Source organism: Solea senegalensis, linkage group LG15 (genome assembly GCF_019176455.1).
Source record: "Solea senegalensis isolate Sse05_10M linkage group LG15, IFAPA_SoseM_1, whole genome shotgun sequence".
Lineage (NCBI taxonomy): Eukaryota > Metazoa > Chordata > Actinopteri > Pleuronectiformes > Soleidae > Solea > Solea senegalensis.
The window spans coordinates 17,237,484-17,261,570 of NC_058035.1; the positions used below are offsets into that span (position 1 = coordinate 17,237,484).

At 39.4% G+C, this 24,087-nt stretch overlaps 1 protein-coding gene across 7 annotated transcripts in view; it reads left to right on the forward strand.

Annotated features, from left to right (window-relative positions):
• LOC122781652 (mitogen-activated protein kinase kinase kinase kinase 3-like) overlaps nt 1-24,087 on the forward strand; it is a 45,065-nt gene that overhangs the window by 14,517 nt on the left and 6,461 nt on the right. The window contains exons 5-34 of one of the 7 annotated variants that reach the window (XM_044045534.1): nt 858-913; nt 1,462-1,509; nt 1,763-1,805; nt 2,051-2,123; nt 2,939-3,070; nt 3,558-3,620; nt 3,770-3,851; nt 4,350-4,466; nt 6,663-6,741; nt 6,867-6,925; nt 8,786-8,848; nt 11,166-11,218; nt 12,018-12,056; nt 13,571-13,639; nt 16,227-16,278; nt 16,388-16,760; nt 18,357-18,463; nt 18,843-18,884; nt 19,029-19,113; nt 19,624-19,703; nt 19,887-19,947; nt 20,058-20,175; nt 20,256-20,314; nt 20,475-20,578; nt 20,960-21,131; nt 21,233-21,301; nt 21,425-21,517; nt 21,678-21,748; nt 22,875-22,930; nt 23,028-23,081. In XM_044045534.1, coding sequence (XP_043901469.1) covers nt 858-913; nt 1,462-1,509; nt 1,763-1,805; nt 2,051-2,123; nt 2,939-3,070; nt 3,558-3,620; nt 3,770-3,851; nt 4,350-4,466; nt 6,663-6,741; nt 6,867-6,925; nt 8,786-8,848; nt 11,166-11,218; nt 12,018-12,056; nt 13,571-13,639; nt 16,227-16,278; nt 16,388-16,760; nt 18,357-18,463; nt 18,843-18,884; nt 19,029-19,113; nt 19,624-19,703; nt 19,887-19,947; nt 20,058-20,175; nt 20,256-20,314; nt 20,475-20,578; nt 20,960-21,131; nt 21,233-21,301; nt 21,425-21,517; nt 21,678-21,748; nt 22,875-22,930; nt 23,028-23,081 — 2,572 coding nt within the window. The remainder of the gene's footprint in view (nt 1-857; nt 914-1,461; nt 1,510-1,762; nt 1,806-2,050; nt 2,124-2,938; nt 3,071-3,557; nt 3,621-3,769; nt 3,852-4,349; nt 4,467-6,662; nt 6,742-6,866; nt 6,926-8,785; nt 8,849-11,165; nt 11,219-12,017; nt 12,057-13,570; nt 13,640-16,226; nt 16,279-16,387; nt 16,761-18,356; nt 18,464-18,842; nt 18,885-19,028; nt 19,114-19,623; nt 19,704-19,886; nt 19,948-20,057; nt 20,176-20,255; nt 20,315-20,474; nt 20,579-20,959; nt 21,132-21,232; nt 21,302-21,424; nt 21,518-21,677; nt 21,749-22,874; nt 22,931-23,027; nt 23,082-24,087) is intronic. The other 6 variants (XM_044045539.1, XM_044045535.1, XM_044045540.1 and 3 more) reach the window with 6 other exon arrangements.

A 24,087-nucleotide genomic window follows, 5' to 3' on the forward strand; every position in this document is an offset into this window, starting at 1 on the left:
TAAGAAGACACACTCCGATTGCATACAATATATGAATGTATATAAAACTACGTATTTATTTTAGGGGTGTCAAATGATCGCATTAACTACGGTCATATTTAGCGCGTTATGTTTTTTAATCGCGTTGATCTAATTTTTAATCTCTAACTTTACTGTTTCTGTGTGCAATTCCAAAAATGCTCCAACGGCACCATTGATAAAGGTGAAGTGATATGCCTTCTGTGTAAGAAGGAGTTTGCTTACCACCGAAGCAGCTCAAGTTTCGCCTACCACATCAGTGCAAAGCACCCAGTTGCGAGTGCAGCCCCAGCTAACGTTAGCAGCGAAGACATTAGCAAAGCTCTTAACTGGAGGAGAACACCCCGCGTATGAAGTCTGTGACCGACAGGCTACTTTTCGACCCTTTCGAGAGCTACGTCACAGAAATGTGTGCGCGCAGTTTGGGGTCAGAAAACACACTCAGCTTGGAACTAGTAGAAGTAGCAGTACTAGTACAAGTTAGTACAAGTAGAAGTGGAACTAGTCGGCAGGGTTCTAGGCTCCAAATGGCTGCATCTGTTTGAGCAAGTTTGATCAAGTTTGTTAAAACAATAACTGAGTTTATAAACCACTTTTTCTTATATGTCAATCTTTTGATCTGCCGTAATAATGAATTTAAATGAAAATACATCAGGTCAAGGGCTTTTCTCAGCAATGTTTAGGTGAGATTGAAAAAGATTAATTAGATTAATTAATTACTGATCATAATTAATTAATCTCTCTTTTTTTTTAATCGCTTGACAGCACCAATTTATTTTAACCCATCCATCTTTCTCATTTTCTCTCTCTCTCTTCATGCCCTTGCATCACTCCTCCAGTCACTGGGCCTTTGTCAGAGTCACAGATTGCCTACATGTCGCGGGAGACCCTGCAGGTACGTTGTGTTTTTTATTCATGTAGATTTTTGGTTAATAAATGGAGAGAATAAACGGAGCATAGCCTTCTGCTTCATTTTACTAAAGTTTACTAAAAATTCATTCATTTAGTGAATGAATAGCTGTGAGAGTTTCCACTTGCTATAAATGAAATGAATGACTTCATTGAGCAAATTAAGAAAGTAGAATTTAATGTGTTATGGTCCAAAGATCAAACTGTGCTCAATTACAAAAATTGAATTATGATCAAACATAAATTGGAAGCAAACAAATACTGAGACTCTAATGGATTTAAGCACTAAAGCTGCATTTAATTAGAGAGGAAACTCTGTTAAGTGTTAGCATTGTGAACTGCAGCAGTCATTTTATCACTGACACTGATGATCTGTCTGTGCTGAAAACTAAGACAAAAAAAAGTTTTTGGTTGTTTTGTTTATTTACCAATATTTTAATTCTGATTTATTTTTCAGTTTTATTATTTCATTATCTCTGTGACCTTTTATTCTGCTGCAGTATGACATCAGTCAATGTGTGATTCTGTTTCCAGGGTTTATACTATCTACACAATAAAGGCAAAATGCACAGAGACATCAAGGTGAGCTTTCTACTGTTACATATGATAATGTGTGTGTTAATTCATCATGGGTAACTATGATCCTAGTGCCGTCACAAAAATAAAATCTTTATGTAATTATAGAGATACGGCTGATGATTTTGAGCCAAATAAATTATTTAACGAACCGCTTTGCAACACATTTGCTCTGTTAAATCTGTAAAAATGTGCTTTATCCCAAATTAGTGAGTGTGATTTCTTGTGTCTTGATGTATGGGCTGTTTGTTCTTGACAGGGAGCCAACATCCTCCTGACAGACAACGGCTATGTTAAACTAGGTGAGAGCAACATGCAGTTTACTTCTGCTTCAAAAGACTGGATCTGAATAGCCTCATTTATTCACTTGGTCTCCTTTTCTCTGTCTTCTCTGTCCCCATTGTGAAATAACGTCTCTTCGATTTATCTCTCACATTCTCAATTCTGTCACTCTTTCCCCTCTGTTTTTTTTTTTAAACTCAATTTCACTCGTCTGTTGTGTTTTCTTCTCCCCTGTTTCCCTGTCTTCTCCCTTTTCTCTCCTTAGCTGACTTTGGCGTATCGGCCCAGATCACAGCAACTCTGGCCAAGAGGAAGTCATTCATTGGAACTCCTTACTGGTGAGTTTTGCTTGTTATTTCTTTGTCATTTAACTCAAAAGTACATGTCAATATGAATGCAGGTTAAGTAAATCTCTATCTTCAGTGGAAAGGGGAAAGTGTGAATTAATTATCTTTGTTAAGTGAATCGATTATTAATTGGCAACTCTTTGGCAAATTTGTGGGTTCTTTTTATCAAAATTAAAAGAAGTTCTCTGATTTCTCTGGTTGAATATTGTCAGGTTTCTTTGCTCCCCCAAGACAGTTAACTGAATACCATCGGTTTGTGATTTGAGGGCATTGTCACCAATTGACATTTTAGATCATTTTCTAAAATGTAAATTTTTGTTCTTATGTTCTAATTTTCTAAAGCAATTTGCGTTTCTCGTGAGACCTCCTGATTCCGAGGACTCGGGTCGGTGGCCCTGACCTTACGAGGCTGGTTTTCTGCTAACAGAGGCAGAGTGGAGCCATCTCCTAGTCTCAGCAAGCGTAACAATAGATTTGGAGGCTGTTAAATTAGGTTAAAAATCCTGCCTAGTTCCACTTTAACAAACCAGGGGTAAATAGCATTTTTAAGCCCCACAGGGATTCACACAGAAACGGTGTCATGGAGAAGTCAGCAAGCAGTACATGCATATTAGGTCACGGTGAGAACCCTGTGTGCTGCTGCAGGGAAATACTGTTAAAAGATCTAAATTTACTTGTGTAGCTATTTTTATTAACCTGGTTTTACATTGTAAGATTGAGCACACATGTTATTCCCATTTTGTCCCCCTTTTGATTTTGTTGTAGTTTCCTCCTCTCACTCTTTCTCTCTCTCTCCCCCTCCATAGGATGGCTCCTGAGGTAGCTGCAGTGGAGAGGAAAGGAGGCTACAACCAGCTGTGTGACATATGGGCTGTGGGCATTACTGCAATAGAGTTGGCTGAACTACAGCCACCCATGTTTGACTTGCACCCAATGAGGTACAGAATCACGTGTGACTTTTTGTCGATTCCCCCAGAATTTAAGATAATGCAGGGATATGGGGACCAGTATGCCAATTGCATCTGTTTTTCAGTCTGTAATCGTTATACCGTATTTCTGGAGCAGAACTCAGAAACCATTAGATTTTTCATGAATCTAATATAGATATTTTGAGTGTCTTCCTTAATTTTGTCTGTACTTCACTTTTATCTCCCACTGCCCCATGTTTTTCAGGCACAGGTATTTACTTTAAAGTGCATCTAATGTCTGACAACAGATCAGGATGTTTTAGGTGTGTCTAAAATCAGACACATCAGAGCCATAAGTTAGCATAACCAATCATCAAACACTGTAACGATATAAAAAACCATCTGTTGGGGTGACAAAGTCAAAAGACTTAACATGCACTTTAAGCCCTGAATTGTGTGCATGATTCTCTTGTCTTGAGTCTTGAGATTTAATCTTTGTCTCTCTCTTCCCTTTCAGGGCACTGTTCTTAATGACCAAGAGTAATTTCCAGCCTCCTAAATTGAAAGATAAACTCAAATGGTAAGTGACCACCTTGTCACCCACTTTTTTCAAACGTTTATCTAAATGTCTTTTAAGCTTAAGCTGTTTAGGCTTCCTAGTTTTGTCCAATCTTTCTTTCTGTTGTTAAAATTGTTTTTTTGTCTTTTTCTTCCTCGCTGGACCAACAGGACAAATAACTTCCACCATTTTGTCAAACTATCCCTGACTAAGAACCCAAAGAAGAGGCCCACAGCTGAGAAGCTGCTGCAGGTAAGCAATAAACCAACAGATTAGATGGTCTGGTCTTGTAGTTAAAGGATATTATCATGAGGGATGCACCACTTTATAGGCTGTACATTGGTATCAGTTGATTGTTGTGATTGTTGACCATCACCAGCCTATTATCTGCAAATGAGACGAGATTGGTCGATACAGTGTAGATTGGCCCGACTATTGGAATAGAATAGGTAATTCAGTTAGAGACTAAAAGGCTCTAAAACTGTTAATTATTTGTGATTGAATGTAGTATTAAACATTATTTTATAAATTTGTTTGAGTTGTCGATTATTTAAAGTTAGTGTGAAATACTGAAAGCCTTCAAAACATTTGAATTATTTTGATAATTTTTGTACCTTTTGATAAAAGAAATAACACAAGGTAACAGTGTCGACTATCAGACAAACTGTTATTTTTAAAAATGGCATTTGCATAATTGGTACCATGTATTTCATTCTTAATGTCTCTGTCTCTTCCCTGTTTGTGTTCCAGCATCCTTTTGTGTCTCAGCCCCTCAGCAGGACACTGGCTATTGAGCTGCTGGACAAAGCCAGCAACCCTGACCACAGCACCTACAACGACTTTGACGATGACGACCCCGAACCTGAGGTAACCTTCCGCGTTCTTTTAAGGTTTCGGGTTTTTTTTAAATTGAAAGTGTCATCAGAGAAATGATTACGTTTTATACTTTTTTTTCCCTCCCTTCAAATGATCTTGTTCTGTCTCTTTATTTGTTTCTCTCTCGTGAAATGTCTCTACAATTTGCCCGCACTCACCTCAACAGATGTCCCCCCTTTTCCCTGGCACATGTGACTCATCTTTCTGCACTTTGTCCTTCCTCTATCCCATCATTCCTCCTCCTCTCCTCTTCTTTCACCTTCTGTAACCGTTTGTTTCTCTTTTCACTCCTCTCCTTTTTTCTTCCTCCTCTCTTTCTCTTTGTAGCACTCCTTTCTCCTTACCTTTCTTTCTCCCTCTCTTTTTTTTCTTCTCTCTCCTCCACCCAACCCCATCCTTGACCTCCTCCTCAGTTTAAGTACAGGGGCCATTTCCTACCCATAAGCCCCGGTGCTCGACGCGCACCCCGCTTTGCAGCCCGTTGGAAGGTACCAGCGTGGGCTGCGGTGTCTGCTGTGATTTCATTTTAACATGAACATGAAGTGTCAGTTGTGTTTTGACGTGGACGAGGACCACAGAGCTGAATGAATAGAAGGTTTATGAATAATAGGATTTCCATTCAGCTGAGTGTCTACTGGTGTTGTCATGGAAACTGACACTGGCATGTCGGGCTCAAACAGTTGATGGATTGCCATGGTGATTGCTTAATTAGTGCACTATGCAAGTGATCACTTTTTTTTTTGAATTCCATGCCTCGCTGTTGACATCCACATCAGCCGTATAATCACCCAGTCACAATTTTAATTTAACTTGACAGCTACGAGATGTTCTCAGTTGTACCAAGTGATGATCGATGATGACTTGATTAATCTGCAACCATTTAGTAAAGTTTGTGTTGGAGTACAATAGAATATCCACTTTATTAATCCCTCAAGGTAGAAATTTGTGCAGAATAAATAATACACAGAATATTAAATGGATAATAAATGATAAATACGAGTAAAAATGTAGTATTAATTAATGTTATAAATACATGCTTGCATAAAGAGAAACAAACCCATGGTCACTTTCCATGACAACATTGTTTAGATCAAGCAGATCAATAAGTACCATCGCTGTCGATGGGCTTAATTCATCCTAGTTCTGTGGCAGTGGCTGAATAAACACATGTGTCCAGGTTTATAAAGATGGTTTCCAGTGTGTGATAGTGTCATGCACCACAGAAAAATGCACCCAAAACCACGTCCTGCAAATTTAAAGTGCTGACACTGTGGGTTCTTTCCTGTTTCTATATTAAACTAAAAAGAGGAAAATATTTCAGTCAATCGGTGATTAAATAATTGATGAAACAGTGTTTTGGTTTGGGTCAGCAGCCTCTGGTTTAAAGATCTAAAACTTGTGTCTCCATTTGGAAATACTACAGGATGGGTTACGGAAAGGGTTGGGATACTTGGATGGAAGCCATCTTCATCTGCCTTTGTTGTTATAGTTACTAACCTTGAGTATGTCATGATAATGGACTTCATTAAACCTACAAGAAATGGTTTTAAATTGACAGACATCAGATTCAAATGTAGCATTTATTAATGCATTTTGGTGCAGTCTTGTTTTGTCTTTTTGTTTCCTGGTTGCTCTACACGCATGGTTTGATTTTGCTGTGTTTTGAAAATTGATGACATGAATTCAAGTGGAGACTTGTACTGTAAGTTAGTTTACATTATGCTGGTCATGACACGATACTGAACCGCTATTAGGCCTAAAGAAGACCAGTCATTTGCATTTTATACAGTAGTTGCTACTGAATCTAAATGGAAGAAGCCTGAACATGAGCCACGTGTGTCAGTTGATGGTGTGTGATGCATATTGAAATGCATTTTGATCAAATCTATTTTACCTACACCATTTTTCTTATAATAACTCATTAGCATAACACCAAAGTAAAACGTTGCTGTCTGGGAAAGTCTGTGTTCCTGTCTGTGCCGGTGCTTTGTTTTGTTGTTGTCTGGTTGCAGAATGCAGCTGGTCATTTTGCAGTGTCATCACATCCCACCTGCAGGAAATAGCAGAGGGATTATGTTTTGTTTTTGTTTTAACCCTCTCAAGTACAGTGTACACTTTACTACACCGTGTATATTCTTTGAACAGCCCCTTCACTGTTTGTATGTGTCTCTGTTTGTTTCCTGGTAGTCTCCGGTCTCTGTTCCTCACCGTATTCGTTCCACCAGCAGGAGCACACGAGAAGGGAAGACACTGTCAGAGATTAACTGTGAGTGTGGTCAGCATGATTAAAAAAAAAAAAGAGTTAGCTGTTTGTAATGTAAGAAATACCAGTCTTATGTTGTTTCCTTTTCTGTTCTCACCTCTGTCTGTTTCTCACTGCCTGTTTCTTAGTTGGACAGGTGAAGTTTGATCCTCCGTTGAGAAAGGAGACGGAGCCCCACCATGAGCCGGTGAGTTATCATCTGTGCCATATCTTCTATGTGTGTGTGTTTGTGAGTGGGATTATATGGTTTGTTTTGTTGCCACTTCACCACTCACCAGCATGGCAGATTCTCACCTAATCACAGGAAACAATCCCCCCCCCTCCAAACAATCCATGTTGTTGTCAATCAAAAAGTATGTTTCCATGCACATTTAATTTGAGCTACAGGTGTAAATCGACTGCACTGTATAATTTGACTCCTGCCCTTGTCCCAGTATACAAGCATTGGTGGGGAATCGTGTGATTGAAGGAAGTGTCTCAGTTTCCACTCTGTTAGGTTATTAGGTGTTTTCCGGTTTAAGGTGTAGATAATTACTGTATTAGCATGTCAAGCACCACTCAGAGTCCTCCTCCCATCTACTAACTTAAAAAATATCCAATTCTTGAAGCTGATGGAACATAAAATCAGTTACCTTGTCAGTCCAAAAATGTACCAGCCTGAATTGTTCTGTGGCTGTTGTCTTATTCTTCTTCTATGTTCTGGCTTTTTTCTATTCTTAGTAGCTCAACTCCCAATGACATTATCTGGTAGTATGACTTTGAGAAATTCAATTAAGCCCAATTTCAGCCATTCATTTAAGTCGGGACATTCTGATTTGCTCACATTATTCCATGTAGGGTTCAAAGGTCTATGATAATGAGCTGTAATGAAACATGGACTTAAAATTCTGATTGCCAACAACCCCGAGACACATACACAGGTGAAGCCGAGACAATAGTCAAAAGTTAGCGAGCTCGTCACAGAAAATTGGCAGAGAAATTGCAGTTTACTCCAGATGACAACTTCCGTTGCTTTTGTGTAACTGATAACAGTTACATTCTTTCAAACCCTATTGATAGGGTTTCTGGACTTACTTACTCAGGCTTTAAATGTAGTTTATGTAGTTTAGGTGATTCATCTAGTGGATTTTGGTAGAATAAATTATCGTCAGAAATGTGTATTTAATGAGCCCTAGTTTCATCTTATGGTGATTTTCTTAAAGCAAGAGCTAAGTAAAAGGAAGCGTTGCTGGTGAACACTTGGTATGGTGCAGGGATTGGTGTTAAAGCAGTTTGTTCCCTTGTGCTGCCCACTTTTTCTGCACTTTCTTTGCACTTGCACAAACTCACTTTGGTGACCCTCTTCCCCAATTGAGACTGTTACTTTTCTTTTACATACAGTACATCACTCCACCCTCCCTCCAGTGTAGGCCTCCATGACATTCGTCTTCTTGTCCTTCAGTTTCCTGCTGACTTGTGTGGGGTTTTTTTTTTAGCCCTTCATCATTCATCCATTCACAATTATGAGGTCTTATGTAGCATCATTAAATCATGACCACATTAATATGCTAATAGGTCATTAACAGCCTACTGTTACTACTTTTGCCATGACAAAGATTTAGCTGTGGCATCTTTATCCAAAGAGACTTTATGGAGAGATTGTGTAAAATGTAAGTATTGTACATTTAAACCTTTACTAGGAAAGATGGACTAAGGCAACATGTGGTGTTAATTCAATTTTGGCATTAGATGGAGGGTTTTAAATGTAGCTCCTGTCATCTAATTTTGTTTTAATTGATGTATTTTCCAAGTTTTGCTGATTTTGTTTAACCCCCATCTGCTCTTCATTAAATCCTCCCATCCCTTAGTTAATCTATTGCCCAGCCTTCCCCTCTTCTCTTGAGATTATTATTCTAGTATCAACCCCTTCCTCCATGGACTTCATAGCCCATTTTTTGGCCTTAATCCATTTTTCATTCATTATCGTCCCTCTCTCCTGCCCTGTTCCCTCCATCAGTCCAGGTTAATATATTAACTGAGGTCTCTCTCACTCTGTCTTGCTGACCAGTGTGGTTCTGAGCCCTATCTGGACTGTGTTGAGGAGCTCTACTATACCGCGAGATCTAATCTGGTAGTACTCTATCTATCCGTCTCTCTCCCTCTGTCTCTTCCTCTTTTTGGCTTCTCCCTATGTCCACCTATATTGGCTCTTTATTTTAATTCTGTGTTTTTCATTCTTAATCTGTTACCAAAGGACAAATACTTTTTTTTTTATGGCTTTGTCGCTTTTTTGGCCCATGCTGTCTCTCTCTTTTTCTTTTATTTGTCATTTTCCAGACTGCTGATAGCTTTGGCTGGTCAATGTCCTACGTGTATTTTTGCTCATTTTCATCTATACTGGTCCATTCATCTGTTACTGTTCACTTTGCTCTTCTTTTTCCAGCATTGATTGCTGCTTCACTAATTGGTGTTATAGTTGTCATGGTGACAAGAGTTCATTTTGATGTTGGTGTAGTTGTTGGTGTTGTTTTTCATATTGTTTCTAGATATACTTTCTGTATTATGCACACATTAGAAGCAATACAATTCAATTGTAAGCACACACACATTTGCTCAGGTATTCTTCTTAAGGCACTTCCCTCCATGTTGACAGCCTAAACAAAGCATTATCCCTAACTAACCTTAACCATAACCAGTTAATACCTAACCCTAATCTTAACCTAATCACAATTAAACAAGGTCACAATTTTATGCCAGCAAAAGTCCAAAAGAGATAACATGCACGCACGCATGCACACACAGAACTGCAACCTCAACATATATCTTCATATTTCTGTCTGCAGAATGTGTGTCGCTGTTCTGTGCTTTACTGCTTACATGTGTGCTAAACTGTTATGTCCTGTAATCGACCAGAAGTGTGTCCGTGTGTGTGCATGTGTGCAGTGTTAGTTTTCCGTTGTGTGTGTGTGTGTGTGTGTGTGTGTGTGTGTGTGTGTGTGTGTGTGTGTGTGTGTGTGTGTGTGTGTGTGTGTGTGTGTGTGTGTGTGTGTGTGTGTGTGTGTGTGTTAACTGCATGTTTATTGCATTTGGTAATTTCTTCAAAAGTACATGTTTGTGGCTCTATGTACTTGACATAAAAACCTTTGAACTTGCAATTCCAACAGCCTTTCAGAAAGATTTTATTTTTTTAATTGATTAGGTTTAGAAAAACTTTTTCTGCAATTTCTTCAATCATATTTTTGAAAGTACTATGTCTCAGATGTCTCAAAATACACTCGCTGGCCAAAAAAAAGTCGCCACCTGGATTTAACTAAGCAGATAGGTAAGGGGTTGCTGCAGTCGTTCAGGTCTAGGTTCAGCAACATTATGTGCCCAAAGAATGAGGTCTTCCCTGATGACATGGGCATATTCCAAGATGACAATGCCTGGATTCATCGGGCTCAAATTGTGAAAGAGTGGTTCAGGGAGCATGAGACATCATTTTCACAGATGGATTGGCCACCACAGAGTCCAGATCTTAACCCCATTGAGAATCTTTGGGATGTGCTGGAGAAGGCTTTGCTCAGTGTCCCGACTCTCCCATCATCAATACAAGATGTTGGTGAAAAATGAATGCAACACACACAGCTTATGGAAACAATGCCAGAGTGAATGAGTGCCGTAATCAAAGCTAAAAGGGGTCCAACGATGTGACCCTTTTTTTTGGCCAGGCAGTGTATTAAAGTTGACCAGTAAAGAGCTGTTTCTCATCACACTGAGCATAGCAACTGTATCTAGGCACAGCAGCCTGTCAGGGTGTGGATTCCTCCACATGATCGAAGAGTGTGAATGTGCTTGTAGCAGTTGAGATAAGTTTAAAGTGTGAACATAATTTGCAGTCCTTAGTGTGTCCTACAAACCCCCTCACGGCCTGTAGTGGTGAGAGAGTGTTACTTTGGAATAAACAACCTCTTTGTTGCACAACACCACTGCATCATATCTAAGTTATGGAAATACAAACTACATATGAAAAATGATAACAATAAAAGCTCTGTTCACAACTTGTATATCGCCATAACTATCATTATTAGTAGTAGTAGTAGTATTATTGTTATTATTATTATTTTTACACAATGTGAACTCAGCAAGTGTGAAATCTATACGCACACTGTTGGCCATATAACTCTTATGTGGTTATTAACCATGCTTAAAGTGATTAATCTGTTTTATGGGGCTGTTATATCTGTACTAGACTGTATAAATACTAACTGTAATCGCTTTTGCTGCTACAATAACAGCCACCGCAGTAATCCATTAAAACAAGATTTCATTCAGTTTTAGACACTGTTTCAGTGTCATTTACTGAGCTGTTTGTTTGACCCAGAGAAATTGAATGTACATGCATTTTAAATGTCTTAATCTATGAACCTATTATGTCACAGTAGTAATGTCATCCGTCTGTCTTGTAGGACCTGCAGTTGGAGTATGGCCATGATTCATCAAGTCTGCTGGGAGGAAACAAGTCAGTGTCCCCTTCATCATCTGTCCTCTTTTCTTTCATTGTGACTTTGGTTTCTATCATTCTTTTTTCTGTCCATGGTTTGAATTTTCTCCTCTTCTATATTTGCAGTTGTGTCTGTCTCATTTTTTAGTCATAATATTGCATAAAGTTTTTATAAAGTTGTGGACTAAGTTGCAGATCGGCTAATTGTGGGAGGTTTCATGATGTAAGCTTGTTGATTTATAGTCTGATGAGGTTGATCGGGACAATAGACTGGCAAATACCAGTTGGGTTTCCATTACCCCTAGAAATGCGCGAAACCTAAATATTGCAATAGAAAATTGGTGATGGAAACTCCTACATTTTGAAAAAACTCTCAAATATTGCTAAAAGTGTGATGGAAAAACCTTTTTTGCATTTACACGACACTGGTGTCACCGGACTTGACGTAGGGCGGGTCACATGACCAGTTCACCTCAGACAAGATGGCATGGTATGTGTAGTCAGAGTTCACCCGCTGCCTTCGTCTTCTGTTGAAAACAGTCACAAAAACAGCATTTGCAGCAGCCGAGAACACTGTTCCAAAACCATGGAAACGCAAAATGCGTTTGGCCATCTTCCTCAAAGTGGAGTGTCATGACATCCCATTTTTTCGTAAAATCTCATCTACACTAGACTTTATGAGACTTATGGCTCATATGCAATGGAAACACCTGCAATTAAATTGCTCTTATTTTGAGCAAAAAACTATTGAGAGTAAATTCTGAAGTGTACTTTTCTTTTTTAAATGTCTTTCTCCGTTTTTTCTTTACTTGAACAGGAGTCTTCTCAAATCTGTGGAGGAAGAGCTTCAGCAGAGGTGAGTCAGACTCCTCTCACATCCTGATTGACCCAGGTTGTGTTCATTTTTCGGATCCTTTAACCACGCCCACCCATCAGCCAATCATTGTTAATGGCTAGACTAATTGGGCCAATCACATGCGACTAATGCTGCTGTATTGACTTGAGGCTCACATGGCTGGACTCTGCTGGGTTTCATTTTCCCTCTGCAGCTTGAATCACGCTTTGATATCATCATGAAAAAGGCTGTGCTTCATAAGAGCTTCCTGCAGAGCATGGCTTACACATGCACACACACTCACACTTTTCATGTGTGTATTTACACACACACACACACACACACACACGCACCTTTATGCAGTTTCTCAGCCAGAGCTGCAGTGGGTTTACTCAGCAGTTTTACTCTCACGTCTGTGGAGAAACTCTTCTTACTTGCACCAGAGACAGTGACTCTTATTATTATGCTTTGCTATTTCCAATAATTGTTACAGCAAATGTATTGTACTGAATTCTTTGATCAATTCAAAATGACTTTCAAAGTTAGTCTAAGTCCTTATTGATTAGATAAAGTGACATAATTTGAATTAGAGGATCGATGTTTTTTCTTACATGATTTAAATTATGGTCAATGTAAAATTCTGTTATATTCTGTGTAATAATGGGAATTGTAGAATCGAGCAATTTACGTAATATGGTCAAATGTTTTTGGTTTGTTTTAGCGTTAACAAAGTTTGTGGCAGAATGTTGGGTCAGTAAATGGAAGTGTATTTTTTCTTGCTTAGCTATGACAGACAGGTGAGTGGAGAGACTTAGACTAGCTTGTGACAGTTAATGATCCAACCTTTCCTAGTTTCCTATGTATTTACACTTAGTGTGTCCTGTATTTCCTGTATTCACCTTAAATGGAATCGGCTCAGTCCATTCTCTTATTGGTGTTCACTGTCTAAGAACACATTACGGCTCAGAGTAGAGACAGTGAGTGTTTCTCTTGGGAAAAGATAATAGATGCAGAGCAGTGAGTAGGAAATGACACTGTCATTGTGTGAGGAGAAATAGAAACAAGGGAATGAATAGATGTTATATTATTAACTCTGATAGAAGCCACTTTGAAAGTATGGCCTTCTATTTGCTGTTGATATTGATAAAAGCTTTTATTTTGACTGATAAGAGTTGAATGTTGTCGATGTAGATCTGTAAGAACTGTATGATTTTAAACATTAAAGTTGCGCTGGAAGTGTGTTTTAGATTTTGGTTAAGGCTCTGCCTTTGGTTTCTATCTGTTCAGTCCTTTCAGATCTGTCCAGGGTTTAGAGGTTAGAACCAGTTTGTGGACCAAGCTTCACTCAGATCTCCCTCCCCTTTTCCCTCTCCCCAAATCCTCTTCTGCCTCCTCCTCCTCCTGTTGTCATGTCTTATCTCCTTTGCTTGCCCCCTTTCTCCCTAATCTCTCCCTACTTTGACCCTCCATTTCTACTCTATCCCTCTCTTTCTCCATCCCTTCTTCCCCACCCTGCTCTTCACCTCCTCTCCCAGGGGCCATGTGGCACACTTAGGGGATGATGAGGATGAGGATGATGCAGATGATGATGAAACTCACACTCAGTAAGTTCTCTCCCAGCCTTAGAAGTGGAAGCTTCTTCTCGTCGTCCTCCTCCTCTGGTGGGGAGGAGACGAGGGGAAGCTTCCTGTCTTTCACAGTTTCATCCAAGCATCTCAATGCAGCACATTCACCATCATGCCACAGTTGCCACCCGTGTGAGTGTGTGTGCATTTATACCATGTGTGTCTCTCATGCCATGACTAGCGTGTGAAGTTTAATAGATACTAACCGTAACCCTAACACAAACAAAACTCACCTGGTGGCCATTTACTAAACAGGTGCAGGGAGTAACGTTAGCCACTGGTAAGGCATTAATGAGTACATGCAAATGCAGCTGCACGATCAAACCCCGGTTCATCATATTATACTGAATGTCACTATTTTTGTTCAAAATGACAATATCCTCAAATGTTTTTAGGATGTTGAGATATTCAGTTTACTCTCACGAAAAAGCAAAATTAAATTCACATTTAATTAGCTAAAATAGAGAGAGCCCCTTAAGTCCCAAAAGGTGTTATTTTGTGTGTGCACATTTCTAAGATACTTTGAATTCACATGTCTCCTCACAGTTAGACAAAGGATTGTCATAAGTGGGAACCAGATGTGTTCAACGTGTTCCCACAAAATAGTTGTCTTGTGCACAGAACAACTTTTATCCTAGATAAAAAAAAAGGTAAATATATACAGTATATATATGTATATTTGTATATATATATATATATATGTATGTATGTCTATATGTACATATGTATGTGTATATATATATATATATATATATATATATATATATATATATATATATATCTCATTCAATTAATCTGTTCAATTATTTTGACACAAAACACGAGGTCTGGGTGTAGTTTTGTTGTTAAGATTCTCAGGACTTTGACTTATTATTTGCTCTTATCATGTTTTGTTCTGCCATCTGTGTGCCTTCTTGCTCCGTTTGTGTGTATGTGTGTGCACGTGTGTGCATGTATGCGTGTGTGTTCTGTGAGCACAAGTGTGCTCACTGCCTTCTGTCTTCTCCTCCCTTTTATGAAACTGAGCATTTGGCATCCAGCCTTGTCCCTCAACGTGTAAAAGCCAAGCGTCTGCGGCAGATCGGCACATTCTTTCTTGACGGATAATTTCCACTGAAGCCAGAAAGTCCTTTTATTAGCTAATATCCCCGGCCTTTTCCAAACACAGCACCAGTGATTACAAAAATAGATGCCCCCTGACTTCCTAAATGGACTGCAGCCAATGCAAATAAGATAAATAAGAGCAATAGGTTCTGTTTACATGTTGTAAATGTAATGTTTAATTAAGGTGCAGAAATGTCCATTAGTCTTTAGGATCACTTCAATAAAAACCGCCTGAATATACAGCTCTCTCAGTGTAAATCGTTAGCTGTTTATATAAGCTGATCATGCTGAATAGGTATGTACAGTTAACCAGTGAACAGAAATCAATGCCATAGCTTTTTTCCACTCATTATGCATGTTGAATCAGCATAGTTTGTCACAAATCCTCTCATATTCTGTTAAGATGCCTTTAGTATGCCGATATCCCCAGTGTTTTGTTCATTAATTAATCTAAAGGAGACTCTTTGCTGCCACCACTGTACCACAACTTCCAGCTGACATATTCTGCATCAGCCACAGAGTGTAGCTATGTAGCTCCCAGCCCCGGAAATGAGAAACTGTGTCAGTTACTTGTCACTGTATTGATGAGGGACGGGTGAACGACATATGTTCATCTGCTGCCGTCCAGCAAAAATCCCCATGTGTGTTTATATTTGTGTTCACTCACTGTGTTTGACTCCCACCTTTGTCCATTTCCACTGGTCTCTGAACAGACCATTCTCCGTCAGTCTATAACAAGTGACCTCTATACATTTGCAGTCTATAACATGAGTAAGTCTCTGTGAATATGCTGCTGGTAAAAGTGCAGTCAAAGATGATTAAAAAGCTTCATGATGTGGGAATCTCCTGAATGCAATGAGAAACAAATTTAAAAATTAAATATTCTGTTGTGATCTGTAAAAGTTTTTATTTATCAGAATCAGCTCTTTTATTCTCAGAGGCGTTACAAATGTTCTATTGTTATAATCCCATTATTACTTTGCATGTAGTGGTTAACCCTCTTAGTTATCTTGTGTTTGTCCCATTGGTGTAAATGTTGCCTTGTACAAATCATGAATGTATTAATTCCACCCATGTATTTCTGGGATCTATTTACAGGAGGGTACATGTTTTATTCGTTTATGGGTAAATGTACACTAATGTACAAAATTCTTTGACCACAATTCATTAAGCTGTTTAAGCAAAGTCATATTTCCTTGTTTGAGAGTGGCCTTGATGTTGCTAAACTGTGATTGTTATGTCTTTCAAACTGTGATCATTGACATTTTAAATCAAGTTACTTCAATATATTTGCAATTTATAGATTTATATATAATCTATTTTTAGAATGAGAGATTTTTAGAAGAAGTTTAAACATAATCAAGTGGTGGCTTTTAAACACGACTGTGTTGTTCTCAACGTGACTCATGTGTTTGGGTGTCTCATTAAGCAGAGACTCAAATCCTGTTTTCTCGTCCTTCAGTAAATCGAGCACCATCATGAGGCCAAAGGTCCCACCCCCACTTCCTCCCAAGGTACACACAGCTAAATGCATTCATCAGCTGCACCCAGTTAATTATTTCAAATGATTTTGTTTCTTAGAAAATGAGAATTTAACTTTTGCCTTTATTTTTTTTTTCTCAGCCCAAGTCCATCCGCTCGTCCCAGCAACAGCATAAACTAGACGACAGCCACTCGCACAGTGAGGACGACAGCGGCGGTGGAGGGACCATCAAACGCTGTCCGGTCCCACAGACAGCGAGCCCAGCTAGACCTGCCTCCAATGTCCCCCCGCGTCCCCCGCCCCCGAAGCTGCCGCCCCACCGCCGCAGTAGCCTAGGTAACGAGAGCCCGAAGTGCACGGACGTGGAAAACTCTGCCCCAGAGGATGATGGGAGCTTTAGGCATTTCTGGGAGTGGCTCCACACACCTCACACAGAGGAGGAGCTGGAGGAGGCATGGGAGGTGCTGAAGGAGGTGAAAGAGGAGCAGGAAAAAAAGGAGGAAAAGGAAGCGAGTAAGAGCAGCCGATTGGTAGATTGCTAGTGTCCGCAGACCCTATCATCCCCCTCGATTGGTTGTGTGGTCTCCCATCAGTCAGTCCATAATAGTCTGGTTAATTTACCTGTTCCATGAGCTCATTAATAATAGTGCCTTATCAATTTTGTTTTGTTTGTAGTTCCTTCCGTCCATCAGCTTCTGCTTAATATGGTTGTTTGTCATCTTTTCTGAAGTGTGATTGGTTGTTGAGTCAGTTCAAACATACTAGTCTGCAGCCATTTCCCCTCACTTCATGGAGGAACAAAGAAAAAGAGAAAAAGTCTCAGGTGATCACAACGATGATCACTTGAGACACGGCCGAATATGAATTGCACATATTCTATGTCCCTACTAGTATAATCAATTTGGCTCAATTGTAATCATCAAAAACGTCCTATACATTACCAAATTCAATTATTTCCATTTGTTTATCAAATTATTGTGATCAAATTTGATCTGTCCCCTTCCTTATGGCAGCTGAACTACTTTTAATTCTTAAAAATCTTAATCAAATGTGTCATTAGACGATAATCAAACACAATAACACTGGCATTTATTTATGAGGCAGAGGTTTTTGATAATAACAACATAACATTATATGTTGTTATCTTTACATGAGAGATGATAGAGGGTGAACAGGAACACCAACACAAATGCAATCATAAGAAACAGCTAGTCAGATTATAACTTCCAAGCTTATTACTTGTTTTTCTTACTTGATTTCAGATTCAATGATAATTTCTTTTGTTATAAAAGTCTTTTTTAAAGCCCATTTTATGAAAAGATGCAACCCAGCATGCTTTACACAGTCAATTTGGTCAACAATTGGTCTTATAAAAAAAGAAATGTATCAAAATTGCAATAAAATTAGGTCACAATATAATACCACTGTGGTATCAACAACAGATACACTTGATTAAAAACCAAAATAGAAAGATAAGTTCTTAGTTTCTTCTTTAAAACCTAGGCCCTGTAATATTCATATGTTTCTTGGCTTTCCAACACAGTTGCCAGAAGAATGGCTCAGTAATGTTCAGTGTGGCTGTTCTTCAGCACTCATTCAGTGACTTTGGTAGAGAAAAGTGTGTGCAGATGTGTGCGTTAGTGAGTGTCAGGTCTTCTAATATTGACAGGAAATATTGTCAATATTAATACTATTAATATTATACACATTACTACAACAAAACATCTCATCATTTAGAGAGTTATCAGCTCAACCAACCGTAATTGATCTATAATTGATCACTAACACTCCCATGACTATATGCGATCCTCTATATTCTTCCTGCTAGCCTGCTCCCTCCCTCCTTCCTTCCCTCCCTCCCTCCCTCTCTGCTCCCAGTATTTGTTTGTGACTGTTTTAGTTTAACGCTCCTCAATGTCTGTAATTGTGCAGATTAGACTGTAGTCACTGGAACCAGCTGTTTCTCTGTGCCCGCAGTCTTCTCCGCAGCCAAGTCGATATCTCTTCTCTCACATCTGCTTATGACCGTCATGCCTTTCTCTCTCTTTTGCACTCGTTTTTTGTTTGTCTGTTACTCTAACACACTGAGTTATGTCTCTGTTGTTGTAGGTAATGGGCTTAACGCTCCACACAACGGTGAGAGGGACAGTCCAGCAGAAAGACAGTCCACCATGCCCCCTAGTGTCCCCGTACGGAAAGATAAGAAGGATGTTCCGGTAAGCAGACTTTGGCTGTAAAGCAGTGACCCACATTATCTTTAAAGACTCTACAATAGGTCCAGTTCTGCACTGGATATTTTCATCAAGCTTGTACTTGGTTATTTCATTAATAGGATTGTTGAGAATACACAGCTTGTTGTGGCTTTGAGCAGAAGTCAGACACTCTCAGGACGCCTCAAGCCATTGATTTCCCAGTTCTATTTCACACAAAAAGGTGTTTGTTAAATCCAAAATGTTTAGCTATTGTGGAAGATTTAAATCCGGTAGAGTTTTAAAAGTCTACATAGTTGGTGCTACAACAATGAACAACTATAGAGGTTATCTGTACAGAGTTTAAAATCCTTTGTGTTTTCATGCTTGTACCCTTCTGTCCTAGATGCCGATCAGTAATGGCCTCCCACCTACACCCAAAGTCCATGTAAGTAACTTTCTTTTCTGCACCAGTAAGCACTTTGGTGCCATTAGGTTAGCAAAACTAAAGTCTTATTATGTAGCAAAATAAAGTTTTTGTCCACGATATTTTGTATTCCATAGCACTCACTCGGTCATTCTTCATTTGCAGATGGGTGCATGTTTCTCCAAGGTGTTCAATGGCTGCCCGCTGAAGGTCCATTGTGCCACTTCCTGGATCAACCCCGACACCAGAGGTAACCAACATGAACCAGTTTCCATTAGGGATATTCTTTAAACTGTAGTGTGTAACTTTTAAATGTAAATATTTAGATTCAAACCATTGGCACAATGCTGATGAAGCCTATCAGCTCCCCGTTGCTCACAGGAAGTTATTTGTTTTATGTCAGAGGCAACAGCCTCACACAAACAGAATGAGAACAAAAGGAAGTGCAAACCAGCATCTATGCAAGTGAAATCTGCTTCAATCTCAAAAAACCTGGTTCATTCAGCAGTTTGACAGGATGAATGCTTCTTGTCCCCGCCCACCCGTGCTGCCACTGTGTACGCACAAACACTCCCACAGTCAGGTCTGCTAGTACTGTTAGACAGAGCCTGTTGCAGCTTTCAAATGATGTTACATTGTCTTCTGTCCAGGAATACCAAAGGTTATGCACTACAACTTTAAGTAAACCAACCACAAGCATTTTATTAGGATTGTCTAATGTTTGTTTGTTTGTGTGTGTGTGTGTGTGTGTGTATTTTAGACCAGTATTTGATATTTGGAGCTGAAGAGGGGATCTACACATTAAATCTTAATGAGCTTCATGAGACTACAATGGAACAGGTGAGGCAAAAGATTGTGTCTTTGAAGATAAGAATTTTTTTAATCTTATTTTTTCAAACAGAATCATTTAAACGACCTGTTTTGTTGGACATTTGAAGGAAATGATTTGAGGTAGTGGCGTGACACTGAGTTGCTCATATCTGCATCATCTTTGTTTTCTCTGCACCTCATGTCTGTGTGCAGCTCTTTCCTCGGCGGTGTACTTGGCTATACGTCATGAACAATTGTCTTCTTTCCATATCTGGTGAGCTCTTTTCTTTTTTCTTTTTTTTCTTATCGGTGAATTTCCTCAAAGGATTTTGTGCTTTTTTCCTCACATCCTCATCCTCCTGGTCATTATTCATTCTCTTCCAGGAAAAGCCTCTCAGCTGTACTCCCACAGTCTGAGTGGTCTGTTCGAACAGGCCCGACAGTTACAGAAGTTACCAGTAGCCATTCCCACACACAAACTGCCTGATAAGATCATTCCCAGGTGAGTGTCCAACCAGGCGACCAAAGCTTCATTTGATTTTCCAAATGCCCTCACACATTTCTTTCTTTATCTGCTCATAGGAAGTTTTCTGTATCCAATAAAATCCCAGACACTAAAGGGTGCCAAAAGTGCTGTGTCGGTGAGTTATTGTGATTCTATATAATCTACATCTGCACAAGATCTATGACATGATATTTCACAGCTTCATATAGAGGCAAATTAACCAGCAAAGAAAGTGTTAAGTATGACCGAGACACAGATTGCAAGCGTTAAAGAGGATGCATGTTTTCTTTGTACAGTGCGTAACCCATACACAGGTCATAAGTACCTGTGTGGAGCCTTCCAGTCCAGTGTCATGCTGTTGGAGTGGGTGGAGTCAATGCAGAAGTTCATGCTCATCAAGGTCTGTTTATTTTTCTCCTCGGTCCAATGTATAATAAGTAGTGACACTACACTCACACCAAAAAGGAATTAGACTCTTTTTAAACCCTCTCCGCTCCGATTCTGTATTTCTGTAATGTGAAGCAAAACCCTTGCTTAAGCACATATAAAACGTTTTTTTTAAGGCTTCAAAAACCCAACAATTTTCATTTTAAAGAAATTTTACACATATGCAAACATAATAATTGGTAACAAAACCTCCAATGCACCACATACTGGCCCTTTTAAATTCAAATTTGAAGTTATAATGTTTATTTCCCTTGCAGAATGTCCTGACATACTGTCTTATGTTATTACTGTAATATGGAAGCTTCTCTTATTTTCTTTTGCGCTTACTTTGTAGAATATCGACTTCCCGTTGCCGTGCCCTTTGGAGGTCTTTGAGATGCTGGTGGTCCCGGAGCACACCTACCCTCTGATCTGTGTGGCAGTCAGTAAAGGCACAGAACTCAACCAGGTCGTCCGGTTTGACACCGTCAACCCCAACTCTACCTGCTCCTGGTTCACAGAATCAGGTTGACCGGCAGTTTTTCCTTCATTTATTTATTTAAGTATATATTGATTGATTAAATGTGTAATTAACCGAGGTCAAAAACTGTCGTCTTCCTCTCTGCAGACACACCACAGACGTGTGTGATCCATGTCACTCAGTTAGAGAGAGACACCATCTTAGTCTGCCTCGACAGTGAGTCCAACACACAAGACACGCTACCCTGCACTTGCATTGCTCAGAATTTGTCTGCTTGAGGACAGAATGCAGAGATTTCCCAGAATGCCCCTGAGTCTCTCTCTCTCTGTTTGTCTCCAGGATGTATAAAAATAGTGAACCTCCAGGGTCGGTTGAAATCCAGCAGAAAGCTGTCAGCTGAGCTGACTTTCAACTTCCAGATTGAAGCCATAGGTAACATAAAAAAGAACCACACTAATCCCAAATTTGAGACAGTGGGACGTACGTCCACATCAAGAACTAAAAGGCTGAAAACAAAAAGAATAGTGACATTAATTGATATGGATTTGTACAGAATCACCTTATTTTGTTTGTTTTGTTTGCTTCTTTGCAGTTTGTCTTCAAGACAGCGTACTGGCCTTCTGGAGGCATGGCATGCAGGGAAGAAGTTTCAAGACCAATGAGGTGCGATTGATTTGTTTGTTTGTTCCTGTTTATGGTGAAGATGTACAACAGGGATGTTTAATGTGGGCCGTGACATCAAGGTTCACTTCCAGGCAGCATGGCAGAATGTTGTCGGATTATGATTCCAGATGTTAAAAGGGTTAGGGTTCTTCAAATGGAAGCAGATTAATGAAGCGTGGTATTAGGTTTATTGTACACAATTCACCCCCAATACACACAATACTACACATGCTCACACACGTAGGGCAAAATACAGTGATGCTGCTCTCCCTACTGACTTGCTTTTATATTTTCTTTATTATTTTACTCTGTTAAATGTGAATTTGTGTTTACTTTAAAAACCTTTTGGGGAACACGTTTCAGATGAACATTATGTATTCTCTGCCATTAGGGGTCTCTATTTGGAAAACAATAACAAAAGACTTAGCTTGATGATGTCGGGAAGCAGCATGGCATCATGCTAATTGTTATGTTGTTGTCTCAGCTGGTTCCTCTGCGGGGAAATTTAGCGGCGTAATGTGCAGCAAACGGCAATATGTCTGTGTGACGATTACAAACAACGAAACAAAATTCAACACACTTGCTATTTAGTAGTGGAGAATACTGTCATCCTCACACTGATGGCTCATTTGGGATTTCCCCCCGGATGTTATAGCGTAAACAGATAAAGTGGATATGACATCATTGAAAGTTGACAAAAATGTAACACAAATGCGGAGATTTAAAGAGTATACAAAATGTTTTGGCTAATGTAAGACACAATTTCAACAAAATATATAACATTAATGTTATTTCTATAGTTTTTTTTAATAATTAATGCAGATATGTTCCAAATTATATCGTTAAAACCGCCGTTTAAGACCATGATCCAAGCATTTATTGTTGTCTGACCAATAAACAGCAATGTGTGTTATATACTGCACATTGAGTAAGGAGAAATGCAATGTTGTTTTTATACTTTCACTGAGTTATTTTTGAAAATCCAAGTTATTAAATCATCAGTCAGATCATCACTATTTTCTTCCACATATTCAACTACCCCCTCTATATTAGACCATTTAAACTAGTTATTTCTGGTGAACTTGACACTGTGTCTCTGTCTCTGTCTCTACTCTGTAACTATCAGATCACACAGGAAATCTCTGACAGCACACGCATCTTCAGACTACTGGGATCAGACAGGTGAGAAACACACGCACACCAGCACGTACACAGTGTGATATGAACGAAGCGATACGTCATTGTTAACTTCCACTTTGCTGGTGTCTTACCACTGAAGACGTGTTGACCGTAGACATCCAGAGGCTGAGGACAGAGGCCTCTCTCTGCCCAGGTACAGTTGCTGCTCGCTGGCCGCAGGTGGCTCACAGACTCTTTCTGTCGGGACTGTCGACTTTGATCAGGAGCTTTGAGATTGTCTGAGTGGAGTTTGGATGGTTTGAGGGAGGGAGTGAGTGACTGACTGACTGACTTTACGTCATGACACTATAGACACCAAAATCATCATGGTCTGATTCGACATACAGCCGCTACATTTCAGTTTCACACCACAGTTTTGAGCCACTTCCATGTGAACATGATGATTTTGGTGCCTACTGTGTCATTACTGAGAGCTACAGCTGAGTTTTGAGTGTTTGGGTCCCTGTTGAAACTTTCTTCTGGTTTTCCCGAGGATACACATGGCATTCCTTTCCTAAATAACAGCTTTTACAGGCTTTGTCCATCTGGGTTGCTGCTCGCCATGTGCCTATCTTGCTACAGTAAATCCTGGGTCCTAACATGTATTTTTTGACTTCATTTATGTTGAGTGTTTTTGTCTGAGAAAATCTAACCTGTCAAAGCAGAATGGGATGTTTTCTTAAAGCTAGGTAAGCTAGGACCTTTAAATAGAAAAAAGAAGCCAGTGTCTGTAGCCATGACAAAACTGTAATAAACACAACTAATCCTTTGATTTAGACCACATGAAATTATTGGCTGACATACCTGTCTGACACAAACCGCATCACAGAAAAATGGCATTTATTGTCCCACTACAGAACACCAGCTTTGATGATAGGTTCAACATGAGAGTATGAATTTATCGATAAGCAACTTTTACCTGATATTTGGATATACATTTCAAAACCAAACTTTTAAATTAAATATTGAGTTCAGAATATGCAGCATAGAAGTACATGAGACTGTCTGAAGTAATTAACGCACAGTCCATCAGAGGGCGCTGTGATGTTGTCATGTTGTTTTGCCGTGAAAATGACTTCCTGAGCGAACAGTTATGACACCAGAGCATCTGAAAAGCAGGGTGTAGGAGAAAAGTACTAGGAAAAGTAGGAGTATTTCAG